This window comes from Bicyclus anynana, chromosome 20, assembly GCF_947172395.1.
Source record: "Bicyclus anynana chromosome 20, ilBicAnyn1.1, whole genome shotgun sequence".
NCBI lineage: Eukaryota > Metazoa > Arthropoda > Insecta > Lepidoptera > Nymphalidae > Bicyclus > Bicyclus anynana.
Window position 1 is genome coordinate 11,243,595 of NC_069102.1, and position 26,957 is coordinate 11,270,551.

Sequence of the window (26,957 nt, forward strand, 5' to 3'; positions counted from 1 at the left end):
CCTGCACAGCAATATCGTATATCGGACCACTGACAATGTCTTTGTTGGTCGCCTCCAACTCCTTGAGAGCTTTCAGCGTGCTGTACTGAGCGGCCAGCACCGCTGCGTCTTCGTCCAGCATCGGGTTGCCGGTGAGGTAAGTGTGAGCTACTATTTTGATGAAGTTTTTGTTGGTTAATAGCGACTTGTGTAAAGGTATTGGTGGTTCTTTGCTTTGCTTTGGTTCTTGCTTAACCATAACGCTTTGCGGTTTCTCGAGCTTTATATTACTTTGCGGGATTACATCTGGTGCTTTAGCGGGCGCAGTCACTGGTTCGTCATCGTCGCTCAGTAAAATACTTTCACTGACATTCTCTGGTTCTTGTACTTTGTCACTAATGACCTCTAGTTCGGGTTGATTTTTCTTTTTCACTTTATCTTTCTCTTTTTTACCAGAAGCTTTTCTGTTTGTGGCAACTGTTTGTTGTGGCACTTCTTCTTCTGCAATGATAGGTGTTGTATTTTCCGTTGACGGCAGATCGGAAATGATCATTTCTTCGGCGTTTTCAGAGTTAGAGTTAGGATTGTATTCGTTTGATTTTCTTGTTTTCGGCTTCAGTTTATCTGTCAACTTTTTAATTTTCTGTTTATCCGGGACATATTCCTCGTCAGATTCCCTCCGTTGGCGCCTTCGCTTCTTAAGCGGAATGTCTTCTACTTCTTGAACTTCTGTAGAGTCGTCGAAGAATATACTGTTTTCTACTGGGGTGCCGACGATCATCTCCGTCGAATCTGTATCGGCTAATTCGTTTTGATCCTGAATGGAATTTGAATCAGCTTCGTTTCGTTTTCTCCGACGTCTTTTAAGCGGCTGTTCCATCAGCAATTCCTGACCTTCATTTTGATCGAAACATATAGTGTTGTAATCTGCTAGGGTTCCAACTATCGTTTCTGTCGACTCCGCCGGCTCCACGTACTGGCTTTGGTCGGAATTTTCGACGGTCAGCTTAGGTGCTGCAGCCATGGCATCCTCCTCTAACAGAACCTGAGCAATGCTCGCTGTCATCGGGTCGATGTGTCTAAAGCTCATTCGTTTAGGATTTGATACAGTCTTTCGTACATTTTTGATTAGCTCACCGATTTCTTCTGGCCCGTTGGTATGGAAGTTGTGTTGAATAAGAATTTGCATAATTTTTTGTATCATCGACTCTTCCTGGTCCAGAACGCGGTTATCTTGAGAACTTGTTGAAGGTTGAGCCGGCGGAGGGTTTTTACTGGCTAATGGTTTTCTTCCTCTTTTAGATTTTGGCTTCGCGTCGGGCGCATTAGGCGCAGTTTGATTATTAGGGTCTTGTTTGGCATTCTCTCCGTTGACCTTGGGATTTTTTGGAAGCTTCAATGCGATATTCTGTATATCTGCAAATGATAAAAAAGCAATGTTGCTACGAGGGGCGTTCAATAAATTCTCGGTATCGGGGTGATGTTACTAACGATGGGTAATTTAATTATCTCGTCAGCTAAAGATTCTCTTTAAAGGTATGAATATAAAATTTCATTAAATTATCTTCATTATTATTCAAGATATCATTAATGACCGATTCCACAATGTTGAACAAAATCAGGCATCGTGCCGTGATGAAATTTCCTTTAATTGAAATTGATACATTTTGTTTTTTTTTTAATTATTGCACAGGGTCACTCTCAGACCAATTATAGAAGGACCTGTATCACACTCATAGTCACGAACAAAATTGTCTGTCATTTTCTGAGGAAAATGAGCTTAGATTTGATTACACCATTCAATTAAACAGAAAGGTGTTTTTACGGAGCTCTTTAAACGACGAACACGATTACAACTATAAAACATCGATACTATAGAGACAGTTTTTATAATCATATTAGATCGTTGATCATATACTTTGACAGAAAAGTAACATCTAGCAAGGCAGGTCCTATGCAATAATTGGTCTGAGGGGTCACTTGATCCTGAAGTGTCGTAGTCCGCCGCGTGCGTACACAACAACCACATGGACGTACGCTTGTTGGCGTGCTCCTCCTGGAACTGGCTCCAGACGGCGGCGCGCTCGTCCTCGGCCAGCCCGCTCTCGCCCGAGCCGCGCAGCAGCGAGTCGTGCTCGTGCACGGCGTACAGCAGCGGCCCGGTGGACGTGTCGTAGTCCGCCACGCGCAGCAGCGCCGCGTCCCGCACGCCCGCCGCCAGCCCGGCCGCCACGCCCGTGCCGTCCTCGTCCAGTCTGCGAATACGTATATTCGTCATCAACCCATATTCGGCTCACTGCTGAGCTCGAGTCTCCACTCACAATGAGAGGGGTTAGGCCAATAGTCCACCACGCTGGCCAATGCGGATTGACAGACTTCACACACGCAGAGAATTAAGATAATTCTCTGGTATGCAGGTTTCCTCACGATGTTTTCCTTCACCGATTGAGACACGTGATATTTAATTTCTTAAAATGCACACAACTGAAAAGTTGGGGGTGCATGCCCCGGACCGGATTCGAACCCACACCCTCCGGAATCGGAGGCAGAGGTCATATCCACTGGGCTATCACAGCGCTTCCACTGGGCTATCACAGCGCTTCCACTGGGCTATCACAACGCGATTACGTATATAGGACCTTATTATTATAAGGTTCACAATTGCTCGGCAATGTTGTACCTCCAAGGTTGATTACGATGAGAGAATGAATTAATTTTCAGGTAAAATGAACCTACTCCATATTCCCCAGCTCCTTAGTACAATGAAGGGAACAAACCTGTACAGCTCCGTCAGCTCCGACATGTTGTAGTGGCGGTCGATCTGCTGCTCGTCCACCACGCGGCACGCCACCGCTTGCTTCGTCACCGAACGCTCGTAGATCTTCTGCTCCATAGTGCCCTGGTAGGAAAACCGTTTTATTTAAGCAACTAGCTGAACAAACTATCCTAAGATTTTCAAAATATTATTTTGACCCTCACCCCAAGATTCCTTTCCCTACAAAATATCGCATCCTAAAATACATCCCACCTCTGGGTCTACCCAGGTTGGCTGCAAGACATAGGTTCTAAAATAAGAGTGCTTCCGACGGTTGTAAGAGGAGATAGAGATATGCAGAGTTGAGGAAATTATTTCCTGAAAACGCTTCGTCTCAAATGCTTAAGTTCTAAAAAGAGCCAACTGTGACAATCTTATGACAACCATCATAAGGAAAAGAGGTTTCCCTCTCTCCTAGGCGAATAAGCGGTAAGAACAAAGTCTTCCTTTGACACAAAGTGCATTTAAATAAGTGAGGTAATCTGAAACGTGTCCTCACCATGGTCACAAGTCACTGCACTAAATATTACTGTCGTAGGAGTGAGGTAGTCTGAAAAGTGTCCTCACCAAAATCACTTGACCAAATGTTAATGTCGTTAGAGTGAGGTAGTCTGAAACGTGTCCTCATCATGGCCACAAGTCACTTCACTAAATATTACTGTTTTTAGTGTGAGGTAGTCTCTGAACTAAATGTTACTGTCGCTGTAAGGTAGTCTGAAACGTGTTCCTCACCATGGCCACAAGTCACTTCACTAAATATTACTGTTTTTAGTGTGAGGTAGTCTCTGAACTAAATGTTACTGTCGCTGTAAGGTAGTCTGAAACGTGTTACTCACCATGGCCACAAGTCACGTAACTAAATATTACTGTTTTTAGTGTGAGGTAGTCTCTGAACAAAATGTTACTGTCGTGATTTAGTCTGAAACGTGTCCTCACCATGGCCACCAGCCGGTATATGTAGCAGTCCTTCCTCTGGCCGAACCTGTAGACGCGGAATATGCTCTGGATGTCGTGCGCGGGGTTCCACGACGTGTCCAGTATGATGACGCGGTTGGCGGCGGTCATGTTCAGCCCGAGGCAGCCCGCACGCGTCGATATCAAGAACAACCTGCACGGCAAATTGTCTTCTTTTGTACACGATATGTATTAAAACTGGAATAAATATATCAAGTCATCATCATCATCAAAACATTGTCGATACAATGCTTTTACTTATTTTTATTGATCGGCCTACACTCAATGCCTTTAGGGATCTCGTTAGCTTTGGGGTTCTTGCAACGGTCCTTGTGCCCTGATGATAAATATGGCATTGATAGATGGTACTGAGGGAGAAATTCTGTATGGTTAAAAAGCGGCGCACGAAGCATAAACGTAATGAAACCGTAACTGACTTGATCCCAGTGTTGGTATCGGCGTTGAACTCTCGGCCCAGCGAGCATATTCGGGTCACTGTTGAGCATGAGTCTCCACACAATATTCCACAACGCTCTGGCCCAATGCGGCAGACTTCAGACAGGCAGACAAGAATAAGAAAATTCTCAAGTATGCCAGTTTCTTTACCGTTTGAGAGACACATGATATTTAATTTCTTAATATATACATAACTGGAAAGTTGGATGTGCATGCTCGGAACCGGATTTGAAGCTAGGCCTTCCGAATCAAAAGCAGAGGTCATATCCACTGGGATATCTATACTAATATTATAAAGCTAAAGAGTTGGTTTGTTTGTTTGATTGATTGAATGCGCTAATCTCAGGAACTACTGGTCCGATTTGAAAAAGTCTTTCAGTGTTAGATAGACCATTTATCGAGGAAGACTATACGCTATATATTATCCCCGTACGGGAACGGAAACCACTCAGGTAAAACCGAGCGGCGTCAGTTAGTACTTGTATATTTGACGTAAAGTGATGTTATAAAGTCCCTACAAAAGGCCATGTCCTGCAGTGGGCAGTGCAGTTTTTGACGGCCTCCGTGGCGCAGTGGACTTACAAGACGGAGGTCCTGGGTTCGATCCCCGGCTGGACTAATTGAGGTTTTCTTAATTGGTCCAGGTCTGACTGGCAGGCTTTGGCCGTGGCTAGTTACCACCCTACCGACAAAGACGTACCGCCAAGCGATTTAGCGTTCCGGTACAATGCCGTGTAGAAACCGAAAGGAGCGTAGATTTTCATTCTCCTCCTAACAAGTTAACCCGCTTCCATCTTAGACTGCATCATCACTTACCATCAGGTGAGATTGTAGTCAAGGGCTAACTTGTAAAAAATAAAAAAAATATATAAAGAAGTGGGCGTCCATGGGCTGATATGATGATGATGATGATGATGATGATGATGATGATGATGATGATGATGATGATGATGATGACGATGATGACGATGATGACGATGATGCCGACGACGACGACGACGACGATGATGATGATGATGATGATATGATGATGATGATGATGATGATGATGATGATGATGATAATGATGATGATGATATGCTGATGATGATATGCTGATGATGATATGATGATGATGATGATGATGATGACGATGATGATGTATATGAGTGTAACTGACTTGGTCCCAGTGTTGGTGTCGGCGTTGAACTCGCGGCACCACTTCTGGCGCACCTCGGCCGGCACGGAGCCGTCGAGCCGGTAGTACTCGCGGCCCAGCGACCAGTGGTTCATGCGCCGCAGGAAGTACTCCAGCGCGTCCATCGTGTACAGAGACGTTGAGAATATCAACCTGAGGACAAAACCATACATTTATAATGCCTGAGATGAGCAGCTCAGCTGTAGCGAATCAGTCGAGTCTATTAGTCGTGGAACTTAAGAGTTCATCTTTGTCTATTTATAGTACCATGTTAGATAGAGAGATAAACAGACACGAATCCCAAACTCACACTATTGAGTTGTAACAATTATTCATCATTTAGAATCATTGTTGCAATATATACTTCATCTCTGTCTATTTATAGTACCATGTTAGACAGAGAGATAAACAGACACGAATCCCAAACTCACACTATTGAGTTGTAACAATTATTCATCATTTAGAATCATTGTTGCAATATATACTTCATCTCTGTCTATTTATAGTACCATGTTAGACAGAGAGATAAACAGACACGAATCCCAAACTCACACTATTGAGTTGTAACAATTATTCATCATTTAGAATCATTGTTGCAATATATACTTCATCTCTGTCTATTTATAGTACCATGTTAGATAGAGAGATAAACAGACACGAATCCCAAACTCACACTATTGAGTTGTAACAATTATTCATCATTTAGAATCATTGTTGCAATATATACTTCATCTCTGTCTATTTATAGTACCATGTTAGACAGAGAGATAAACAGACACGAATCCCAAACTCACACTATTGAGTTGTAACAATTATTCATCATTTAGAATCATTGTTGCAATATATACTTCATCTCTGTCTATTTATAGTACCATGTTAGACAGAGAGATAAACAGACACGAATCCCAAACTCACACTATTGAGTTGTAACAATTATTCATCATTTAGAATCATTGTTGCAATATATACTTCATCTCTGTCTATTTATAGTACCATGTTAGACAGAGAGATAAACAGACACGAATCCCAAACTCACACTATTGAGTTGTAACAATTATTCATCATTTAGAATCATTGTTGCAATATATACTTCATCTCTGTCTATTTATAGTACCATGTTAGACAGAGAGATAAACAGACACGAATCCCAAACTCACACTATTGAGTTGTAACAATTATTCATCATTTAGAATCATTGTTGCAATATATACTTCATCTCTGTCTATTTATAGTACCATGTTAGACAGAGAGATAAACAGACACGAATCCCAAACTCACACTATTGAGTTGTAACAATTATTCATCATTTAGAATCATTGTTGCAATATATACTTCATCTCTGTCTATTTATAGTACCATGTTAGACAGAGAGATAAACAGATACGAATCCCAAACTCACACTATTGAGTTGTAACAATTATTCATCATTTAGAATCATTGTTGCAATATATACTTCATCTCTGTCTATTTATAGTACCATGTTAGACAGAGAGATAAACAGACACGAATCCCAAACTCACACTATTGAGTTGTAACAATTATTCATCATTTAGAATCATTGTTGCAATATATACTTCATCTCTGTCTATTTATAGTACCATGTTAGACAGAAAGATAAACAGATACGAATCCCAAACTCACACTATTGAGTTGTAACAATTATTCATCATTCAGAATCATTGTTGCAATATAGCATGAGTGATGTTGAGTGGAAAACCATCGTGCGTTTTTAATAATTAATTCTAATATTATAAAGCTGAAGAGTTTGTTTGTTTGATTGAACGAGCTAATCTCAGGAACTACTGGTCCAAATTGAAAAATTCTTCCAGTTTTAGAGAGCCCATTTATCGAGCAAGGCTATAGGCTATATATTATTTCCGAATTCCTACAGGAACGGGAACCACGCGGGTAAAACCGCGCGGCGTCAGCTAGTTAATAAATAAAATTAATAAAAATACCAATATTAGTCAATTTGCACACTCAAATTATTGAGTTTCAAGATAAAACTACTCCATATATTTGTGGAGTACACCAATATTATAACCAATTTCCAAAATAATAGTATCGCACATCATTAGTCAATTTGCACACTCAAATTAATGAGTTTCAAGATAAAATTTTTAGTACTTGATCTCTGTCTATTAATAGTACCATGTTAGACAAAGATAAACAGATACTATTCCGAAACTCACACTATCGAGTTGTAAGAACATTGTTGCAAAGAAACATGAGTGATGTTGAGTGGAAAACTATCGTGCGTATTTTATTAATATATAAAATTAATAAAAATACCAATATTAGTCAATTTGCACACTCAAATTATTGAGTTTCAAGATAAAACTACTCCATATATTTGTGGAGTACACCAATATTATAACCAATTTCCAAAATAATAGTATCGCACATCATTAGTCAATTTGCACACTCAAATTAATGAGTTTCAAGATAAAATTTTTAGTACTTGATCTCTGTCTATTTATAGTACCATGTTAGACAAAGATAAACAGATACTAATCCGAAACTCACACTATCGAGTTGTAAGAACATTGTTGCAAAGAAACATGAGTGATGTTGAGTGGAAAACCATCGTGCGTATTTTATTAATATATAAAATTAATAAAAATACCAATATTAGTCAATTTGCACACTCAAATTATTGAGTTTCAAGATAAAACTACTCCATATATTTGTGGAGTACACCAATATTATAACCAATTGCCAAAAAAATAGCATCGCACATCATAGCAACAACACCACAACTGTGTACTACTAAGAACATGACTCACACTTTGTCCCCGAGCGCGATGCACTCCTCCAGCAGGCGGAAGATGACGAGGAACTTGTTGGAGCTGTTCAGCTCGTCCAGCACGTCGCTCTCGGACACGTACGGCAGCCACCACGTCTCCATGGTGCTGGGCTTGGTGTCCTCCGACGCGCCCAGGTCCTCCGCCACCAGGTCGTCCTCTTTCTCCACTGAACATATGCGTGAAGTGTGAACACACGGATGTTCATAAAAGCTATTGAGTCTATAATCAAGAACAATTAGCTGAGTCCTCGCCTGCGCAGTGGGCGGGTGCGGCGGTATGGCAGATAGAAACTGTACTAAAACTCGATGTCAAATGTTTCTCAACAAACAATTTAAAAAAGAAAAGGTAGACAACGTGCGTTTTCTACCTTCTTTTTATTCTTAGCTTAGCTTACATTAAAATTATTGTAAAATGATTAGCAATTTATTTATATTTTCGTTGACTATGACAAATTTTTGGGGAAGAAGCTATGTTTTATAATACAAAGGAAATGAAACACAAATGTGTACACATCACAGAAAGAATATAAATGTAAAATATTTAATTAAATCAAGTCGCACTTAGTCTCATCAAAAACAAACCTTTTATTTTTTGTTCCTTCTCATCATCCTGGCTCTTCATGAAAAAGTTGTGCAAAACCTGAGGATGAGTCCATATTTTCTGGAGCACATGGAAGTCTTTGAGCACACTCTGTTTAGTTTCTTTGGCGTAATTCTTAAGGTAGTGCATATACATCTCCCTTTGACTTTTGGTTAGCGATACGAACACTGTGTACTCGTGCTTCTTTGGTAAATACGGGTAGAGGACGGAAGCCTCTTGCCTCTGAAGGCATCCTTCTAACACTTTGTGAAGAATGTGGGTCCTTGCTTTCATGAGCTTTATGTCTTCTTCTATGGAATCCCTGTGCTGTCCGTTCATTATAGGATTTTCGAACCTAAGAAAAAAATAAACAATAACCATCAAAATATATCTCAGTGACATATGCTTGGAGGTAAAAAGTGTCTCTTCAAATACCTATAAGGTTTCCAAATTGATATAATCAAATAGGCAGAGCCGCTACATCAAGAAGATGAAGAAAAACAATATAATCAAATAATTTAAACCTAACAGAAGAAAATTCTACGGATCTTTTCTAGTAATTATTGAGCAAATGAGTAAAAGGGTTCATGACTCTTCTTCTTCTTATTGTTGTAGAGGCTCTGCAGATCTTCACCAGGCGCCTATATCACATTGACCGCTTCCGATGGTACAGCAGCAGTAAAAATTTCATGAGCCTTACAGTGGAATTCTTAAATGTTGTAGGGTCCCCTACAACATTTAAGAATTCCACTCAGGGGACCATTCACCCGCTGAGTGTCGAATTCTCAAATGCATAGAGTTTAAATTGACACTCAGCGGGAGAACAATCCTCTGGGAGCCCTACAACGTCAATGAATTCCACTGTTAGCGACATTTACAATTGACTATAATGAATACTTATTTAATCCCCTGTTTGTCTTAACTCTTCGTGTGGCTACAACAGTTCGCTCAATTGACTTACCGATTAGAATATTCTGAGTAGCTGCCAAGAAGACACGGCTTGACAAAGTTCACCATGCAGTAGTACTCTCGCAGATTGTTCTGCATCGGCGTTCCAGTCAGAATGATCCTCCGTCTAGTTCTGACTCTGCTCATGGCCACAGCAAGCACAGAACAGTCGTTCTTTAGCAAATGGCCTTCATCGCATATGACAATGTCCGGCCCGGGGTCCAATAACGCTGATCTGATCTTATTCAGTATGGTGACCCTCACGCAGTCTAACACTGGATCGAGAGTGGACAGACTTCTGAATAACTCGTAACCGATTATGAATATTCCGCCACCGTTGTACCAGTCCTCTAGTTGGTAGGCGCGTTCGTAAGTCTTTTTCAGTTTCGACAGTTCGAACACCTAGAAAAGACTATTCTTTATATACTTATTCAAAATTATTCTGTTGTGAATAAACACAAGCATTTATATTACAGTATTCTGTTGTGAATAAATGCTAGCCTTTCTGCAAATGTATTTTAAGTTAAGTTTTGTAATGTTCTTTAAAATGTTGTGATATTACTATGGCTCAATAACGAATATATTATTATATACTCTAAATTGCAAGTTAAATAATAATTAAGCAGGTGAGATATATATTTGCCATAATCTTGTAAACATTTGTCAAAATAAAATAAATAATTTAATATTCAAATTACCTATACAGTTTTTTAGTCAAATACAGCAAAGGTAAATTAACTAATGATAAAATATAACACATATCAGTATATATAATTGTATATACCTGCAGTTTCCTTTTAAGTTTTCGATCCTTGAAAGCACAAAGTTGAAAGTTCATTTATTTCATTTGCATATAAGTAAAAGTTAAATTTAACCAGTATTTGTGTGAGAATTTGACACTCAGCGGGTGAATGATCCCCTGGGGATGCCCCTACAACGTCTATGAATTCCACTGTTACGCACGTGATGACAGGCGCGGTCGAGGACTCAAGACTTTTTGGTTCGGCTGTTACTAATATTGTATTGAGTGAGCTTATCTTAGAGATTTTAATTGAAATCAAATCCTACTAATACTAATATTCTATACGCGAAAGTTTGTATGTATGATTGGATGTTTGTTACTCTGTAACGCCGCAACTACTGAATAGATTTATTTGAAATTTAAAACGTACATAGATTATACCCTACATTAACACATATGCTACTTTTATACCGAAAAATCCATGGTATTTGCAAGATTTGCGAAAAACTGATGGTTATGATAGTATGAATTTTGTTACTCTTTCAAGTCGTGACTACTGCTCCGAATTAGCTGAAATTTGGAATTGAGATAGATCATAGCCTGGATTAACACATAGGCTACTTTTCATCTCGGAAAAATTACATATTCAGTTTTTGCGGGTACCACCGCAGGGCGCAGCTAGAAAATCCATATATTATAAGCACTTGAAAGTCAAGTCAGTAATTGAGTCTACCACTGGATCCAAAAGTAGATTTTGCCAACTAGACCCTGTTGAAATAAAGGTTGCAATTTGACATGGAGTAAAATTGTAGTATTACCTTGATCTTTCCTGTAACAGGACCTATCCATTTGTGGATCTCGTCCACCCAGTTGAGCACAGTGGACAGTGGGCAGCACACCAGCACTCGCTGCATGCCCACTTGTGGGTTTGTTAGTACCTGATCACAGAAAAAGTCAATGGTGATATGAATTACTGTAAAAGTTAGGAAGTTTGTTACTCTACAAGGCTTTAGTTTATGTAACATGGTAATATTTTTAAAACAAGTCAGTTCTTGAAGTGTCTAATAAATTGTATGTTCACGTTTGACCTGGGGAGTATGTTGGTGAAAGCGTTACAAATAGTGTATTCGAGGGAGGCTTTTACAATACATGCTGCCATCTACAGGCATAGTGAAACAGTGTTTTATCATCCACCCAGTGATGGGTCGATCAACACTGCGCTTTTCGGTGCCGGGTCGCCATTCCAGCATCTTGGGAGCCCAACGTACATCGGCGCTTCGAACTATGTGTCATGCCAATACCACTTCAGCTTTCGACTCGCTGAGCTATGTCATTGTTTGTTATTTTACAGTAGATGGCATTCATAAAAAAATTTGAAACAATCCTTCAAGAATCTACTGCAGTTATTTATGCCTGAGGACATAGATGGCGCTTTATTTTTTATTTTGACAGAAGTATTACTTCATTCGTGTGGTCTAGAGCACTCATTTTTTTCTTTCATTTTTCATCAGTCAGTTAATAGTTTAGTTGGTAACACGCACCGTGTGCAGTAATGCCAGCACTTGCAGCGTCTTCCCGAGCCCCATGCAGTGCGCGAGGATGCAGCCGCCGCCCGGGTGCCCGCTCTGCACCTGCTCCACGCTCTCGAAGCACGCGTCCCACATGAACTTCACTCCCTCGTACTGCAAAGAAGAAAGAAGTCGTATAGCGACGCCCGAAAGAAGCGAAGCGTATAAGTGAAAGTGATATAGAAGAAACGCAATCTTACGCTAGGCTAGGCCCTTGCGCACACGAGAATTTGGAGCTCTTTTGGAAAGTAAAAAAAGCGAATTATAGGTACTATACATTTTTTACTAAGTCATCATTATTAACCCATATTCGGCTCACTGCTGAGCTCGAGTTTCCTCTCAGAATGAGAGGGGTTAGGCCAATATTCCCCCACGCTGGTCCAATGCAGATTGGAAGACTTCACACACGCAGAGAATTGAGAATATTCTTTGGTATGTAGGTTTCCTCATGATGTTTTTCCTTCACCGTTTGAAACACGTGATATTTAATTTTTTAAAATGCACACATGCAATGTATAGAAGGTCACACACACTGACGTAGGGAGGCAGCTGGTGTGTGCGCGCCCCTACGTCCACTATCCGTGCACTACTATAACGACCGATTTTTATATAACGTCAGATTTTTACTACACGAAAGCGTCAAATTTAGTACCGTTATAAACGGAAGCACTCTTTATGACGTTTCCGAACATGGTGCGTTATTTGCGCAATACAAAACTCTAAGTGACTCACAACGTCGGGGGCGGCGGCAGGGCATCACTCCGCGCGTCCGCCTTGGCCTCAGGCCTAAACCGGCTTGAGTTTATGAATGACGTGCGCGTAACGACTAACGCTCCTCATTTCGGACGCGTCATAAAAATTGCATCCGACTACAATGGTACTAAAGTTGACGCTTTCGTGTAACATAAAATCTGACGATTTGGCTGAAATTTTGAATTAAATGGATTTTACTCTGGATTAACACATAGGCTACTTTTCATCCCGGAAAAATGCATGGTTCACGAGGGGTTTGTGATAAACTGAATTCCACGCGGATGAAGTCGCGGACATCTGCGAGTGTAGCTATAGAAACCACCCAGACTATGGAAAACATTTTATTAATCGAACCTACGGTCTTGGATATAATATTCAGGGTTACTACCCACTACATCAATCAGCCGACTTATTATCTTATATTACATTAAAATGAATATTTTGCCTAAAATAAAACACTTTAACACTATATACTCGTATAAGGGCTCTCACACACGGACCACTGGCCACCACTACAAAACGCCGATACCAGCAGATAACGGCCGATAACGGCTTGAGTTTATGTATGACCTGCGCGTAACGACTAACGCTCATCATTTTGGACGCGTCATAAAAATTGCATCCGACTACAATGGTACTTAAGTTGACGCTTTGGTAACATAAAATCTGACTTTTGATAGTGCACGGATAAAGGCCGCGCGACGAGGGCCTAAACGCGAACGACCCAAAAGTACCTATTGTTATCGCCGCGTTGCAACGACTTGCGGTACGGACGGCTTCAGTGTGCTCGTCCACATCTCTTGTTGTGTAATTCTTTATGGGTTACTTGGGATAGGCGGGGAGAGTGACTTGAGTGGAAAAAGGGAGTGTTTGTTAACAGTCAACGGATCCTTTAACCCTACACACAACGTTAACAAGTGCGTGCCTTCACTCAAGGTCACTCTCTGCCATTTTAGGGTCTTATTTTGGTTACAGTTTGATTTGTTAATTTAGTTGTCCTGACAAATGTTGTGAATCATAACCTTTGTTCGACATTAGTTTTCTTATTTTTGTAATCACTTTTGAGTCCGCTAAAACTATGTATAGAAGTTTCGCTCCACTGCTTTCTCTCGCCAGGTGGGTGTACCGTATTTTTTGAAACTAGATTTTTTTTTTTAAGAATTACCTGATGCGCCTTCATGACCTTAGTGAAGAAAGGGTGGACGGTGACTACCGGCTGAAGCGTGTCGAAGTCGTACTCGAGGCAGAGCTCATCGTTGATCACCACAACGTTGACGCCTTCCTCGCATCCGAGGATCTCTCTCTGAAATACCAACACTATTACTAACGTTTGTAAACTCAAAAATAAAAAGTATGAAGTAGGTATCTCTGAACTGTGCATTGCTCAGGCACTACTCGATTTAATTCACCTGTCATCTTTTTACTAAAGTAAAATATAACTTCATTCAAAGCACAGATATACATGACACAAGATTACTCTCTTAGACTTCTGTCCATTTGCGTTACGTTGTATCGTCGCAGCGTCGACGGTGTGTTGTTTTACATGAATTTTAAATAAAATGTCCATTAACCTCTTATAATAAAAAGACACACAATCATGTAGAAAATTTCACTTAAAAACTGGCCAGTTTTGCTTTGACAGTTTTAGAATTATTGGTAAAGAAAATTATACCTAAAAGCCTTTAAGTATAGTCCAATATTCAATAATATCCCAAATCAACATTAAGGACTGAGTTTAAGGTTGAAATTGCAAATGCGACTACTTGGATTGAGTGCCAAGAATTTATGTTGGGCACTCATTGAGTGGGGACGTTTTTTGCTCGCTGATTGTGCATCCACTTTTCATCCACGATAGAAATGTAATTTAAATTGCACTGAGTCGTCGCCGGCAATCGTGGCATCGCAACGCCCTTGTGGCATACTTTGGTCCGTTCCGACGACACAGCGCAACGCAGTAATGGGACATCTCCCTTAGTAGAGTATGATTGGCACAGTACTCACAAGTTGCGTCTGCCGCATTGCCAGCCTCTGTTTCCGTTGGGACTCCTCCATGTTCGCCGTCACAGTGCTCAGCGACAGTGCTTTTCTGTTTATCACCTATGACAAATAAATATATTATTAAAATAAATTTTCGAATGGATTCGGCCTTTATCTTAAGTTACTAACTAAACAAAAAGGCCAAATCCATTCGAAAATATTTATGTAAGAAATATTATTGGGTGTAAGAGATTATCGTTTTATTCTTCGCTTAATCATTGCCTGATCCTTGATTGATTGAAACAATGCTTATTTATTTACTTGCTAGTCGTTTAACTAATACTACTCGCTGATGTAGATTTCTACTGGTGAAAGATTTTTTAAATTGGTTTATTTAATCAGATCTTTCCTTTTTATAATATTAGTATAGAAGTATAGATTATTCCCCACATAACTATAAATTTCAAGTTGATCCCAGCACATTTTTTTTTATTTTTTACAAGTTAGCCCTTGACTACAAGCTCACCTGATGGTAAGCGATGATGCAGTCTAAGATGGAAACGGGCTAACTTGTTAGGAGGAGGATAAAAATCCACACCCCTTTCGGTTTCTACACGGCATCGTACCGGCACGCTAAATCGCTTGGCGGTACGTCTTTGTCGGTAGGGTGGTAACTAGCCACGGCCAAAGCCTCCCACCAGCCAGACCTGGACAAATTAAGAAAATCTCAAACTGCCCAGCCGGGGATCGAACCCAGGACCTCCGTCTTGTAAATCCACCGCGCATACCACTGCGTCACGGAGGCCGTCAAATTGTCATATATTCCCCATAATGATATTACCTTCCTGATGTTGCGGCGCCCTTTCCCGTACGTCTGGTAGGACTTCTTGCCTGTATGCGAAGCGTCGTCGCCTAAGAGCTCTCTAGTAAGTATTCTGAAATAAACAGTATTGTTCAATAATCATGTAGACGGCTAACTTATGCATTGTACTGTTTGTGTAGGTATGTCGCTTCAATACCCACAACTGAAAAATAAATGTGATGTTTGTTACTGAATTCCTCCAAAATGGCTGCACCCTTTTTTATGAAATTTTGTGTGCATATCAGGTAGGTCTGAGAATTGGCTATTATCCATTTTTATACCCCTAAGTGAATAATTTTAGAACCATTTCATGTATGTGAATGTATGTGAATCTCGATTCTAATGGGATTGGTGTCCAATTAATAAGTTAGTCTATTAATTTAGGTGTTGAACTTGCGATCATATTTATGTCTGCTGGAGCTCCTACTGAACGGCTTAGGCGTCCAATTACCTAGCTAATTTAACTGGATGGCTGCAAAATGTAAAAGGAACAATACAGATATACACAAAACGTAACAATGACACTGAAAAGATATGCCGTTATTTTAAATAAAAAAAAGACATAGTCTAACTTACTTCATTTGCTTTCGTCTTTCCATCATTTTCTTGCTGGAACGAGGTTTGCGAATTGGTCGAGCGCGCAACCTTATTTGTGGTCCCTCGACGCGCTTCTCAATGAATTCGTTGATGATCTTTGCACGTTTCGCATCATCCACACTGACAATCAGAATACAATAAATGAAAATGCAAAACAAATAATTCTGTAATATTTCTAAGAGAAACATCTGTTAAGGGCACGTGAGTTATTAGAATGCAGAAACATTAAACATCATCATGATTGTTTGCAAATAAAATCCACAGCTGGACATAGATTCTACCGTCACAAACTGCATACATTACATTCTCAGACTAATTACATAAGGACTATTCACACCCTAATTCACGAACAAAATTATCTATACTTTTTTGAGGGAAAAGAGTAAACTAAAAGTTTTTGCCCGCTTATTACACCATTTACACAAAAAGGTACTTTTACAGAGCTCTTTAACCGACAAACACGATTACAACTATGAAACATTGATTCCATAGAGACAGTTTTTATAATCGCATTAGATCGTTGATCATGTACTTTGACAGAGAAATATTATCTAGCGAGGCAGGTCCTTATCTAATTAGTCTGAGATTACAGTACATATCTTAATAGCTAGGGGCGTCCGGGACTAGGCCCGTGTGGAAGCCCTAAAATTCTTTATTCCTACAAAGTTTAAAAGTTCTAAGCATACAGATGCGGAATGCGACTTTTTTTTATACTATGATGTGATTGGCTTTGGTTTAGTTAACCCAATACTAGATTAAAGCTAATTACCTTGGGCATTCTTGCTTCTTCTCCAGTCGTTTGAGAAGCTTCTCTTTAGTTGTGAACCATTGCTTCTCTTCTTCTGAGGAGGAATCGTCTTTGTCTTTATTCTCTCTGACTGTATGTGTTTTTGGACTAGTTTTCTGTAAATCACAATAGGAAAAATGTTTTTCATGTAACATTTCATGTAATTAAAAAGAATAATATGGTAAATATTCTCAAGTATAAAAAAAATCGAATAATATCCTAATAATATTATAAATGCGAAAGTTTGTATGGATGTTTGTTACTTAATAACACCGCAACTACTGAACCGTTTTGGCTGAAGTTTGGGATTGAAATAGAGTTTACTCTGGATTAAGACATGGGCTAATTTTCATCCCGAAAAAATCCATAGTTCCCGAGGGATTTATGAAAAACTAAATTTCACGCGGACGAAGTCGCGGGCGTCCGCCAGTTTGAAAATAATTTTAAACAACCATCTATTATACAAATCCTTTACAACATAGCAAAGTGATTTCCCAGACAAATGAGCCCAAACTTATAAAGTCAAAGTCAAAGTTCATTTATTTAAATTAGGTAATAATTTTAGTTGAAAGTTTAAAACTAAAGTTACAGGTTCCACAAGAGCCCATAACAAACTCAGCCAGGGTTCATTTTTTGTAAACACCATTATTATTTTTAACATTACCAACCATCCCACAAATTAACCCGAATAGTTTTTGTTCCCATGTAGGTGTACAAACAACGTTGCTTTGATAAGACTTTTCAAATTCAGTTCAGTAGATCCTGAGATTACCCCTCACTCACAAACTTTACTTCTTCATAGCATTGGTAAATACTCAGATATACAAAATAAGAGACCTATCAAATGTCAGGGGGTGGTTCTACTTAAGCAAGATTTCATGCATACTAGCAGGGCTTCAGTCACATGATTTGAATTAGCAAGGCAGTTCAACTGTTTTGACTGGTACCCCAAACAAGGAAAACACTGCAAACACAATGTGAGCAGAGGATCTAACTGGTGGCAGGAATACACTTGAAGAGGATTACACAGGACCAAACAGAGCAGTGACAGTCCAGTGGATATGACCTCTGCCTTTGTTCATAGGGCATAGGTTTGCATCTCTAACTTTTCAGTTATGTGCATTTTAAGAAATAAAAAGTCTTGCGTCTCAAATGGTGAAAGAAAAACACTGTGAGGAAACCTGCATACCAAGAATTATTTTTCCCGAATATCACATGGACAATATGTCATTCAAACTTAAAATATAAATGAGAACATGATTGAATATTAATCACTATATGACCATGTCCATGTTCCATATGAATAGATTATACTCAACTCAAAAGCATATACAATTAAACAATTTTGAGTTCATCACAATATCAATAAACATGTCAATATGATCTCAAGTTTTTTGAATTATGTTCGTTATTGAGAAACTTAAGTTTATATATATATTTTAAAAAAGCATAATTGTGATTTGGTATTGTGTAAATAACTTTAAGCATTTTATCAAACATGGTAATGGTAATTTTATTTTATAAACTAGCGGACGCCCGGACTTTCAACCCATATGTCACCACTTATGAGGTTGAATTTTTATAATTCTTGAATCACATTATATTTCGTATTTTTATTATGATTTATGAACAAATTTTCAAAACTGTAACTCTAAAAATGAAAGACTTTCCATACAAAATTTTAACCCCTATCTTACCCCCTTCTGAATCTATTTTCGCAATAAAAATTATAATATAACCTTCTCCGTATTATGGTCTCAAATTGTGCTATGTATTATTTCAATTCATTCAGTAGTTTCAGCGTGATACTCTGTCAATAAAAAACACGAAAAGAAAGACAGAAAAAAAAAATTTTGGCTTCAGTATCGATTATATAATGCCCTCCAATTAAAATTTTCAAAATACATTCAATGACCTGTTACAGTTTTATTATAAATATAGATAGATATGTATTGAAAGGCTAAACTTACATTAGGATTTTTTGTTGCCGACCTGGTCGCAAATTTAATCTCAGGCAATTCGGAGTCTAGCTCAACGGGTGCGTGTAACAGTGCCAACTCTTTGTTCATCACCTTATCTGCAGTCAGCATTAGCTCCTCACTTGGCTTAACTTGTGCATCATCAGTTTTAGACTTTGAAGAACGCTTTGACTTTTTGATGGCGGTTTCTTCATCGTCATTTTTTATAGCTTGTTTTTTACTTGCTCCTTCTGGTTTTTCAGAATCACTATCATTGTCTTCATTCATCAAGAAATCTTTCGCCAAACAGTTCTCTGCACTTCGCTGTATTGTCTGCAATCATAAAAATAAATATAATAATAAATAACAAGTTTGTAATTTTTTTTATGTGGTGTGAAACTCCATTGTTATGTATGGAAAAATACTTACATCAGGAGGGGTAATATAACCAGTATTGTCGTCCTCATCTTCAGAAGGCAAGAGCTCTTCACATGGTTCAACTTTGACATCGGTCTGGAAGTTTGTGTCAGTTTCTGAAGATTTTGTTTTACCATGTTCGGAAGTGATATTTTTATTGTCTTTGGTTTTCTGACGTCCTTTTTCTTTTGATGTAACTCGATGTAATGATTGCAAATTTGTCAGTCTGTAATATTATTGTGTTATATATCCCTGCTCTTTATTATTATACACTATACATAATAGACATGGGATTTTTGCTATAATTATATATGTAAAAATAACAAAACTGACTGGTATTATTTACAAAACTTACTTAAAAGAAATATATTGAGCAGACTCAGAAGTAGATTAAAAATAATAAACCAATGTCAAACAAAGGTGACATGATTCACAATATTTGTCGGGACAACTTAATTAACAAATAAAACTGTAACCAAAATAAGACCCTAGAATGGCACAGAATACCTTCAGCTGTCCCAGAGGCTTGTGACTCCAGATGCAGGTTTAAGGGATCCCTTCCAACTAGTAACATTCACCAGTCACTGCTCAAGTTATGAAGGATTACACAACAAAAGTGTTAGACTCCTCGAATGCCACGAGACCACTTTAGCAGACCGTATGGCGAGCGCCTTATATCATCAGTCGTTCCCGCACGATCGCTACCCCTCTCTAACTCCATATTCTTTACGGAAACAAGTCGCGCTACCTAGCGTCGGCACAAGCCAACACGAGATCGAGCGAACTCATATGCGTCTCAGACTACTATTTCCTACATTTGATTATACACACATATAGACATCTAGCCGACGCCCTACTGTTTCACCCGCGTAGTTCCTGTTCCCGTGAAAATATATCTTATGACACTCACAAGTAACGTAACTTTCTAGTAGTAAAATAATTTTCAAAATCGGTTAAGTAGATCCAGAGATTATCCCCGACAATACTAAAAACTTCACCTCTATAATATAGGTTGTATAGACAGGTATATTCCAATAAATTGAAATATTTAATTAGAAGGATTTAAATTAACGCTAAGAATGTTTTATACTAGAGATAGGGTACTAGCACTTCAAAACGGAGGCAGACAAAATGTGCATAATTGTCTTGATTTCATTTAGTTGCTTTTTAAACAACAAAAGTTTTTTAAACAAATAATACCCTGATATTGTCTAGTGTCGAGTTGCATGTTCAGGATGTGAAAAAACTTTATATTACTACTTAAATGTATATAGTAACAAAAACACATAATTGTGCATGTGTGCAGTAGCTAAATTCTGATAATTTTTTGTGGTGATTTTGTGGGCACGTACTCTATCTATAGTATAAAATATGAACACCACAATGTTATTTACTTACTTGTCAACTTCTGAATCATCTTTAGACTGCTCAGATAGGTCTTGGTATTTCAGATATGTTTGAACAAACGACTCTGGCAGTTTGTGTAACAATATCTGAGCATCCTGATAAATCTTGCTATCATTAGTATTGATGGGATAACAATTCCAACCATGGCGGTCAATGTAAGGTACATAATCTTTTTTTGAGCAACGAGGCCCTGGTTTAGAAAAATCTTTCTTCTTCAGTTTCTTCTTGATAGGCGGCCTTTCCATTAACATTGCAATATTTGGCTCACATTCTAGAAGTTCCACTGGATCTTCAGTATTTATTAAAGGCGAGTTTGACCTATCATCCATATCAGATACATTATTTTCTTCATCATTAAAATTGTTAAGTTCTTTATCACAGCTTACCGCAGCTTTTTCGTTTGTGTCCTTTTCAGATATTTGTTTGTCTTTAGTAGGTGTGATTTCATTCAGCTTGGTGTCAAATTCATTAATCTGTTCAGTAGAATCAACATCACTACATTGAATTTCTTTGTCAGGTTCTTTACAGTCACTTGGTTGTTTTTTACTAGATTTGCCTCTACTTTTTTCTTTTTCTTTTATAATATTTGAAGATGTATCTTCCGATTCAGACCCTGAAGTTTTATTTTTCTTTTCAACTTGCTTAATTTTATCTTTCATTCTTCTAGTTAAGATAGCCAATTCACTTTTTGATGTTAGATTTTCTTTAGCAGATTGCGGATCACTAGTTTCTTTAATAACATTTAAAGGTGTATCTTCCGATTCAGACTCTGAAGATTTATTTTTCTTTTCAACTTGCCTAATTTTCTCTTTCATTCTTCTAGTTAAGATAGCCAATTCACTTTTTGATGCTACATTTTCTTTAACAACAGGTTGTGGATTATTAGTTTTAGCATTTTTCTTAGGTCTTCCTCTGGCACGTTTCTCTGGTTTAGTTTTTTTATTAGTATCTTCGTCTGAACTACTTTCCATTAATCTATCTTTAGCTTTCTCAATATTTTGAGGTACCAACAAATTTAAACTATCAGCTAAATTTTCAATTTCGTCATCAGAATCAGGTTCATACTGTCTACGAACTCTAGATGTACTTTGAGTGAAAACTTCATCATGTGAAAATTCGTAATTAGTCATCGATGTAATCATTTTATTTGAACTTACAAAGGTTTCAAATGTGTTTTCATCATAACTATTGCTATTCTGTCTTTGAATAGGTTCTTTTGAAGAGGACATAGCCTCAATATGCTCTTGTTTGGTTTCTATTAGAGGCAGAAAACTAGAGTCCTCTTCATCCAGGGGCTCCATTTTTACATTTGTTTCTGCAATATTATCAGGTTGTTCATCTAAAGGCTCAGCTTTGATGTTTACTGTACTCTTTGGAAGCAAATCTGAAACTTGGGGCGCTTTTTCGCTGTCGGTATTATTAATGGGCTCTATAAAAGATCGTAATTCTTTCATTTGAACTTGGGAAACCCAGTTATTATCATCTTCTGGAACATTATTATCATCTTCTGGAACATTATTATCATCTTCTGGAACATTATTATCATCATCTGTAACATTATTATCATCTTCTGCGTCATTTTCATAGTCAGCTTCACAGTCATCAGAAAAATTATTTTCCCCATCAAATGTTTCCATTTGATTATCTTCATTGTAATCTTCATCAGTAACATTTAAAAAGACCTCTTCTGAGACAGTGTTCACATTATTAATGGTAAAATTTAAATCACCTATATGTGATTCAATGGTAAATTGACCATCATTTTTATCTTCTTTATTTAAGATATTGTTAACATGGTTAATACAAAGTGATTTAAGAGAATTTGGAAAACTTGAATTCAATCTATAAAGGATGTGATTATTAAGAACATCAATACAAAGAAAATTTAGAGAACTTGGTTCTTTTATATCAAAATTAAAATTATTTATTTGTATTGGTTCAGTAGTAACGCAATCTTGAAAAATATCTGTTTTATTTGCATGATTATCACTGAGGCCTATTTGTTTCTGAATAACATTTTTTACTTTATTAAGAACTATAGATTTTAATGAATGTGGTTCAAAAAATCTTCTTTTATTTACAAATATTGGAGTTTCATGTGCTTTTTGGCTATCTTGTATAATTCTTAAGCAAAGGGTAAATAACGGCTCTACTTTCTCTATAAATTTAGGAGTATCCAGTAATGGTTTTTTTTTCTCTATAAATGCACTACATTTTTCTTCACGAGTATCTTCATTTATTTTATAAATACTGTTATTTTTCTTGCATTTGTATGTCAGAACCTTTTCTACATTACTCTCACTGAAATCAGGCATACAGATAAGTTCAACAAGCTTCTTATAACAAAGTGTTTTAAGATGGCCAACATTTACTTTTTTTCCATTTAAATCACTTAAGCATTTAATATCTTTCATTTCATCTTCACAGATACTTAATAAAATATCAGAATTAAGACTGCTTGTTTTAATGTTTGGACTTAAAAAACATTTCTTTGCTGTGTCATTATCTTCAACAAGCATCAATTTTTGTATAGCTTTTGTACAAAGTGTCAATAATGATTTAGGGTGTATATTCAATGGCTTCAAATCATTCATGTTTTGTAAATTTTCAGTAACTGTAACATTAGCTGTTAATTCCTCATTAGTAACAGAACTTTCAGAAGTTTCACATGTTTTGTGAAAAAAATAATAGCAAAAATAATTTTGCTTCACATTAAGCCACTGAGGTCTCAAAAGTTGAGCGCACGTTGATATTGCCTTTTGCTGATTATAAATCTTAAAAAAGTCACTTACCATTTTTAATGTAATGTAAGTATCAGGTGGTTTTTTATTTCGGCTGTCCTGGGCTAAAAAAGACTGAGTAGGTTTTACTTTTTTAACCATTATAGAGTCATTAATCCAAACCGTATGTCTACCTTTTACATTCACCTTCTCTTTCGGTTTTGGTTCCTCACAAGATTTTTTGGCTATTTTAATGGACAACTCTTTGTTGAGGAAGACAGTTTTCGGATTAAAAGCTTGTTTCACTTCCTTATTATTTTCCAATGGTTCTTCAACAATTTCACAATCACTGTCACTATTTGCAGCTTTGGAAGTGGGTTCAATAACTTTTAGTTCTTCTCTATGCTGAATCAAATTGTTTTCCTTTAAAAATTCAGTATATTGTTTTGCTAGATCTTCTTCCATTTGAACTAAGTTATGTTTAGCTAGTCTAAATAGTAAAAAAGATTTTTGAACACAAAAGTCCATTTTTAATGTATCTGTTACATGGGTAGTATTAATTTTCTTTTCTATGAAATTTTCAGATTTTTGTATCATAAGTTGACCTAGTTCTGCAGTTGTCCTTACGATTCCTGATAGGAACTCACAAGCTTTTTCTGACTGCTCACTTGTCAGCTGAACTTGGTTTTTCATGGGCAATTCATGAACACTGGTTGTCTGAACTAAAACAGACTTAGTGGTAATAGTATCAGTTTGTGCACACATTTCATAAGTTTTTTTTACCTCATTTTGGTCTATAATTGGTATCTGCAGAGGAGCTTTTGAAGTGTCCATTGATTTTGCTTTTTTGATTTTAATGTCTGGTGCTTGAGATATTTTTATAAGAAAATCATTAAACTCTTTGGTTGAACCCCAAGATTTTGGAGTATCATCACTGGTTTTGATAACTGATGTTTCTAATAAATCTTCAAGATCATCAGTACTTTCTGTGGTAGGTTTTTGAGTGAAAACATCAAGATTATTTGGTTTACTTTTATCTCCTTTTTTGGCTCTTTTTCGTGGACTAGACCCTGATTCAGACCCTTTGTATTTTCTACCTCTGTGTTTTATAGATTCACCTAATAATTCATTTACATCTACATCCTCATCAATGTCAATGTCACTATCAGATGCATCTGATAGTTGTCTTTTACCACCTGGAATATATTCATCATCAGAATAGTATTTTCCACCCTTCCTTCTTCGTGGTTCATCATCCGATAGCTCAATGTTAGCATAAGGGTCCTCATCTGATCCTTCGTCATAATGTAAATTCTTTTTTACTTTACGACGAACAGGTCTTTTTGATGAATCCTCTGTTTCTGGCTCACTAGGGTCCTTTAATCTTGATGCAACATTGTCACTTTCATTATCATTTTTAATAATACTATCTATATTATATTCAAAGTCTGACATAATAGGCTTTTTTGAGTTTCTTTTATTAGGAGAATCATTGAGTATATCTTCTTGGGATTCCTGGAAGGTTGTCGCCTCATCCTTAGCGTTATTATCAAAAGTATTATTATTTGCTGATAATTCATCAATACACATTTTTGAATCATTTGTTTCTTGTTCTTGTATGTTTATGTGTTTACCTATACTGTTAGTAGTAATAATATCTTTCTCACTCTCAGGCGACTGGTTTAGAGTAAAATCATTTGTATGTACTTTTTTAGGTCTGCCACGTTTTTTTTGAGTTTTTTGCACACCAACATTGTCTTTTATTTCACTTGCTTTAGTCATTTCTATCAATAATTCATTCTCTGTACCCAATGGGATATCAGATGTGGCAGTTTTTCTGTCATTACCTATTTTATTACTTAATGCCACTAATGGCATGTCTTCTATTTCATCTTCTGTTAACTCATTTGCAAATAATTCTGGATTATAACATGTTAGTTGTTCAACTTCATCACTTTTTTGTTCTTTTTCTATAGTCGAAGTATCATTTAAATCGTATTTTTTAATTTTCTTGCCCCTTTTTTTCCTTTTCACATTAGGCAATGAAGTTTCTTCAACTGGTGGTACTAAATCAAGATTGGTTTCATTTTCAATTATAACCTCATTAGAAAACTCTATACATTCAGATGGTATTCTTTTCTTTCTCCTTCCTCTTTTAACAGTTTCCAATTTGGGTTGTTCCAAAGATGTATTATCATTATTAGAATATTGAGTTACATTTTTCTCATCTTCTAAAGAGGGGGCAGGTACTTGTAGATGTTTTGGTTTTCTACCTCTCTTGTTTGGTATTTTTTGTTGAATAGGTTCCTTGATTACGGGTTTCCTAATATATCGTCCCCTTCTAGAAATCCTCGGTGTTTCATTTGGGATAGAATTGATGAGAGCTTCAGGTAACACTTGCTCTTTGTTTGTTGTACTGTTATCAAAACTGTTTTCTAACCCTAGGGATGTTATATTGTTTTTAATGCTTTCATTGTCAATTACTGTCGCAGAGTCGTAATATTCAGTTTGGCCACTTACTGGACAACTGCTCGATTCCATATTAGCTTTCTTTTTTCTCCCCCGCTTTTTCGGTGACGGTAGGATTTCTTGTACATTTTGATCAGTTGTAGATGTTACTTGGTTTACAGGTTCTTCTGGTACGAGAGGTGGACTTACATCGTCGGCGAGCAGTTCGGGCAGAATATCACTTGGGTCGTGGTTGGGAGGTGGCGGGGACACGATGTCGGACAGCGTAATGTATTCCACCTCTTCTTCACATACAGACACCGCTTGAAATTTTTCAAATGCGTCTTCCGTCGTGCAAAGATTGTCGGAATTTATATCATTTGCTTCAGACATTGTTGTGAAAACCACATGGGGCGTACAGACATAACTAAAGCAAAAAAAGACCAATAGTTTTGTTCTCGACTGGAAACTTGAGCCAATAAATCAAATTTTCACTAATAGCTGGAAAAAATTATTTTGTTGCTTTTAATTTTGTCAGCAAGTTAGCATCGCCCAAAGACAAAAAAGTTAACATTTGCATTTAGCACCACAGACCTAACTATAAAAATGTATGGTTTGCACAGGTTAGATAAAAAGGCGGTCGAAAATGGGATTGACACTCAGACTAATTACTTATGGACCTATGTTCAACGTTTAATGTGAATACAAAAACTGTTTTATTTTTTTTTACTACTGTACAAGTTAGCCCTTGTCTACAATCTCACCTGATGGTAAGTGATGATGCAGTCTAAGATGGAAGCGGGCTAATTTTTTAGGAGGAGGATGAAAATCTACACTCCTTTCGGTTTCTACATGACATCGTACCGGCACGCTAAATCGCTTGGTGGTACGTCTTTGTCGGTAGGGTGGTAACTAGCCACGGTCGAAGCCTCCCACCAGCCAGACCTGGACAAATTAATAAAACCTCAATCAGCCCAGCCGGGGATCGAACCCAGGACCTCCGTCT

General features: G+C 37.6%; 1 protein-coding gene across 1 annotated transcript in view; it reads right to left on the minus strand.

The window, feature by feature from the left end:
* The window catches only part of LOC112047188 (uncharacterized), a 33,233-nt gene extending 6,709 nt beyond the window's left edge, over nt 1-26,524 (minus strand). The window contains exons 1-18 of the mRNA XM_024084207.2: nt 20,775-26,524; nt 19,389-19,602; nt 18,972-19,292; nt 16,984-17,117; nt 16,194-16,334; nt 15,597-15,690; nt 14,780-14,875; nt 13,944-14,081; nt 11,999-12,139; nt 11,276-11,395; nt 9,729-10,117; nt 8,770-9,122; nt 8,168-8,354; nt 5,364-5,534; nt 3,731-3,902; nt 2,757-2,878; nt 2,017-2,234; nt 2-1,395 (exon numbers count right to left, since the gene is read on the minus strand). Coding sequence (XP_023939975.2) covers nt 2-1,395; nt 2,017-2,234; nt 2,757-2,878; nt 3,731-3,902; nt 5,364-5,534; nt 8,168-8,354; nt 8,770-9,122; nt 9,729-10,117; nt 11,276-11,395; nt 11,999-12,139; nt 13,944-14,081; nt 14,780-14,875; nt 15,597-15,690; nt 16,194-16,334; nt 16,984-17,117; nt 18,972-19,292; nt 19,389-19,602; nt 20,775-26,344 — 9,975 coding nt within the window. The 5' untranslated portion in view covers nt 26,345-26,524. The remainder of the gene's footprint in view (nt 1; nt 1,396-2,016; nt 2,235-2,756; nt 2,879-3,730; nt 3,903-5,363; nt 5,535-8,167; nt 8,355-8,769; nt 9,123-9,728; nt 10,118-11,275; nt 11,396-11,998; nt 12,140-13,943; nt 14,082-14,779; nt 14,876-15,596; nt 15,691-16,193; nt 16,335-16,983; nt 17,118-18,971; nt 19,293-19,388; nt 19,603-20,774) is intronic.
* Between the last annotated feature and the right edge of the window lie 433 nt (nt 26,525-26,957).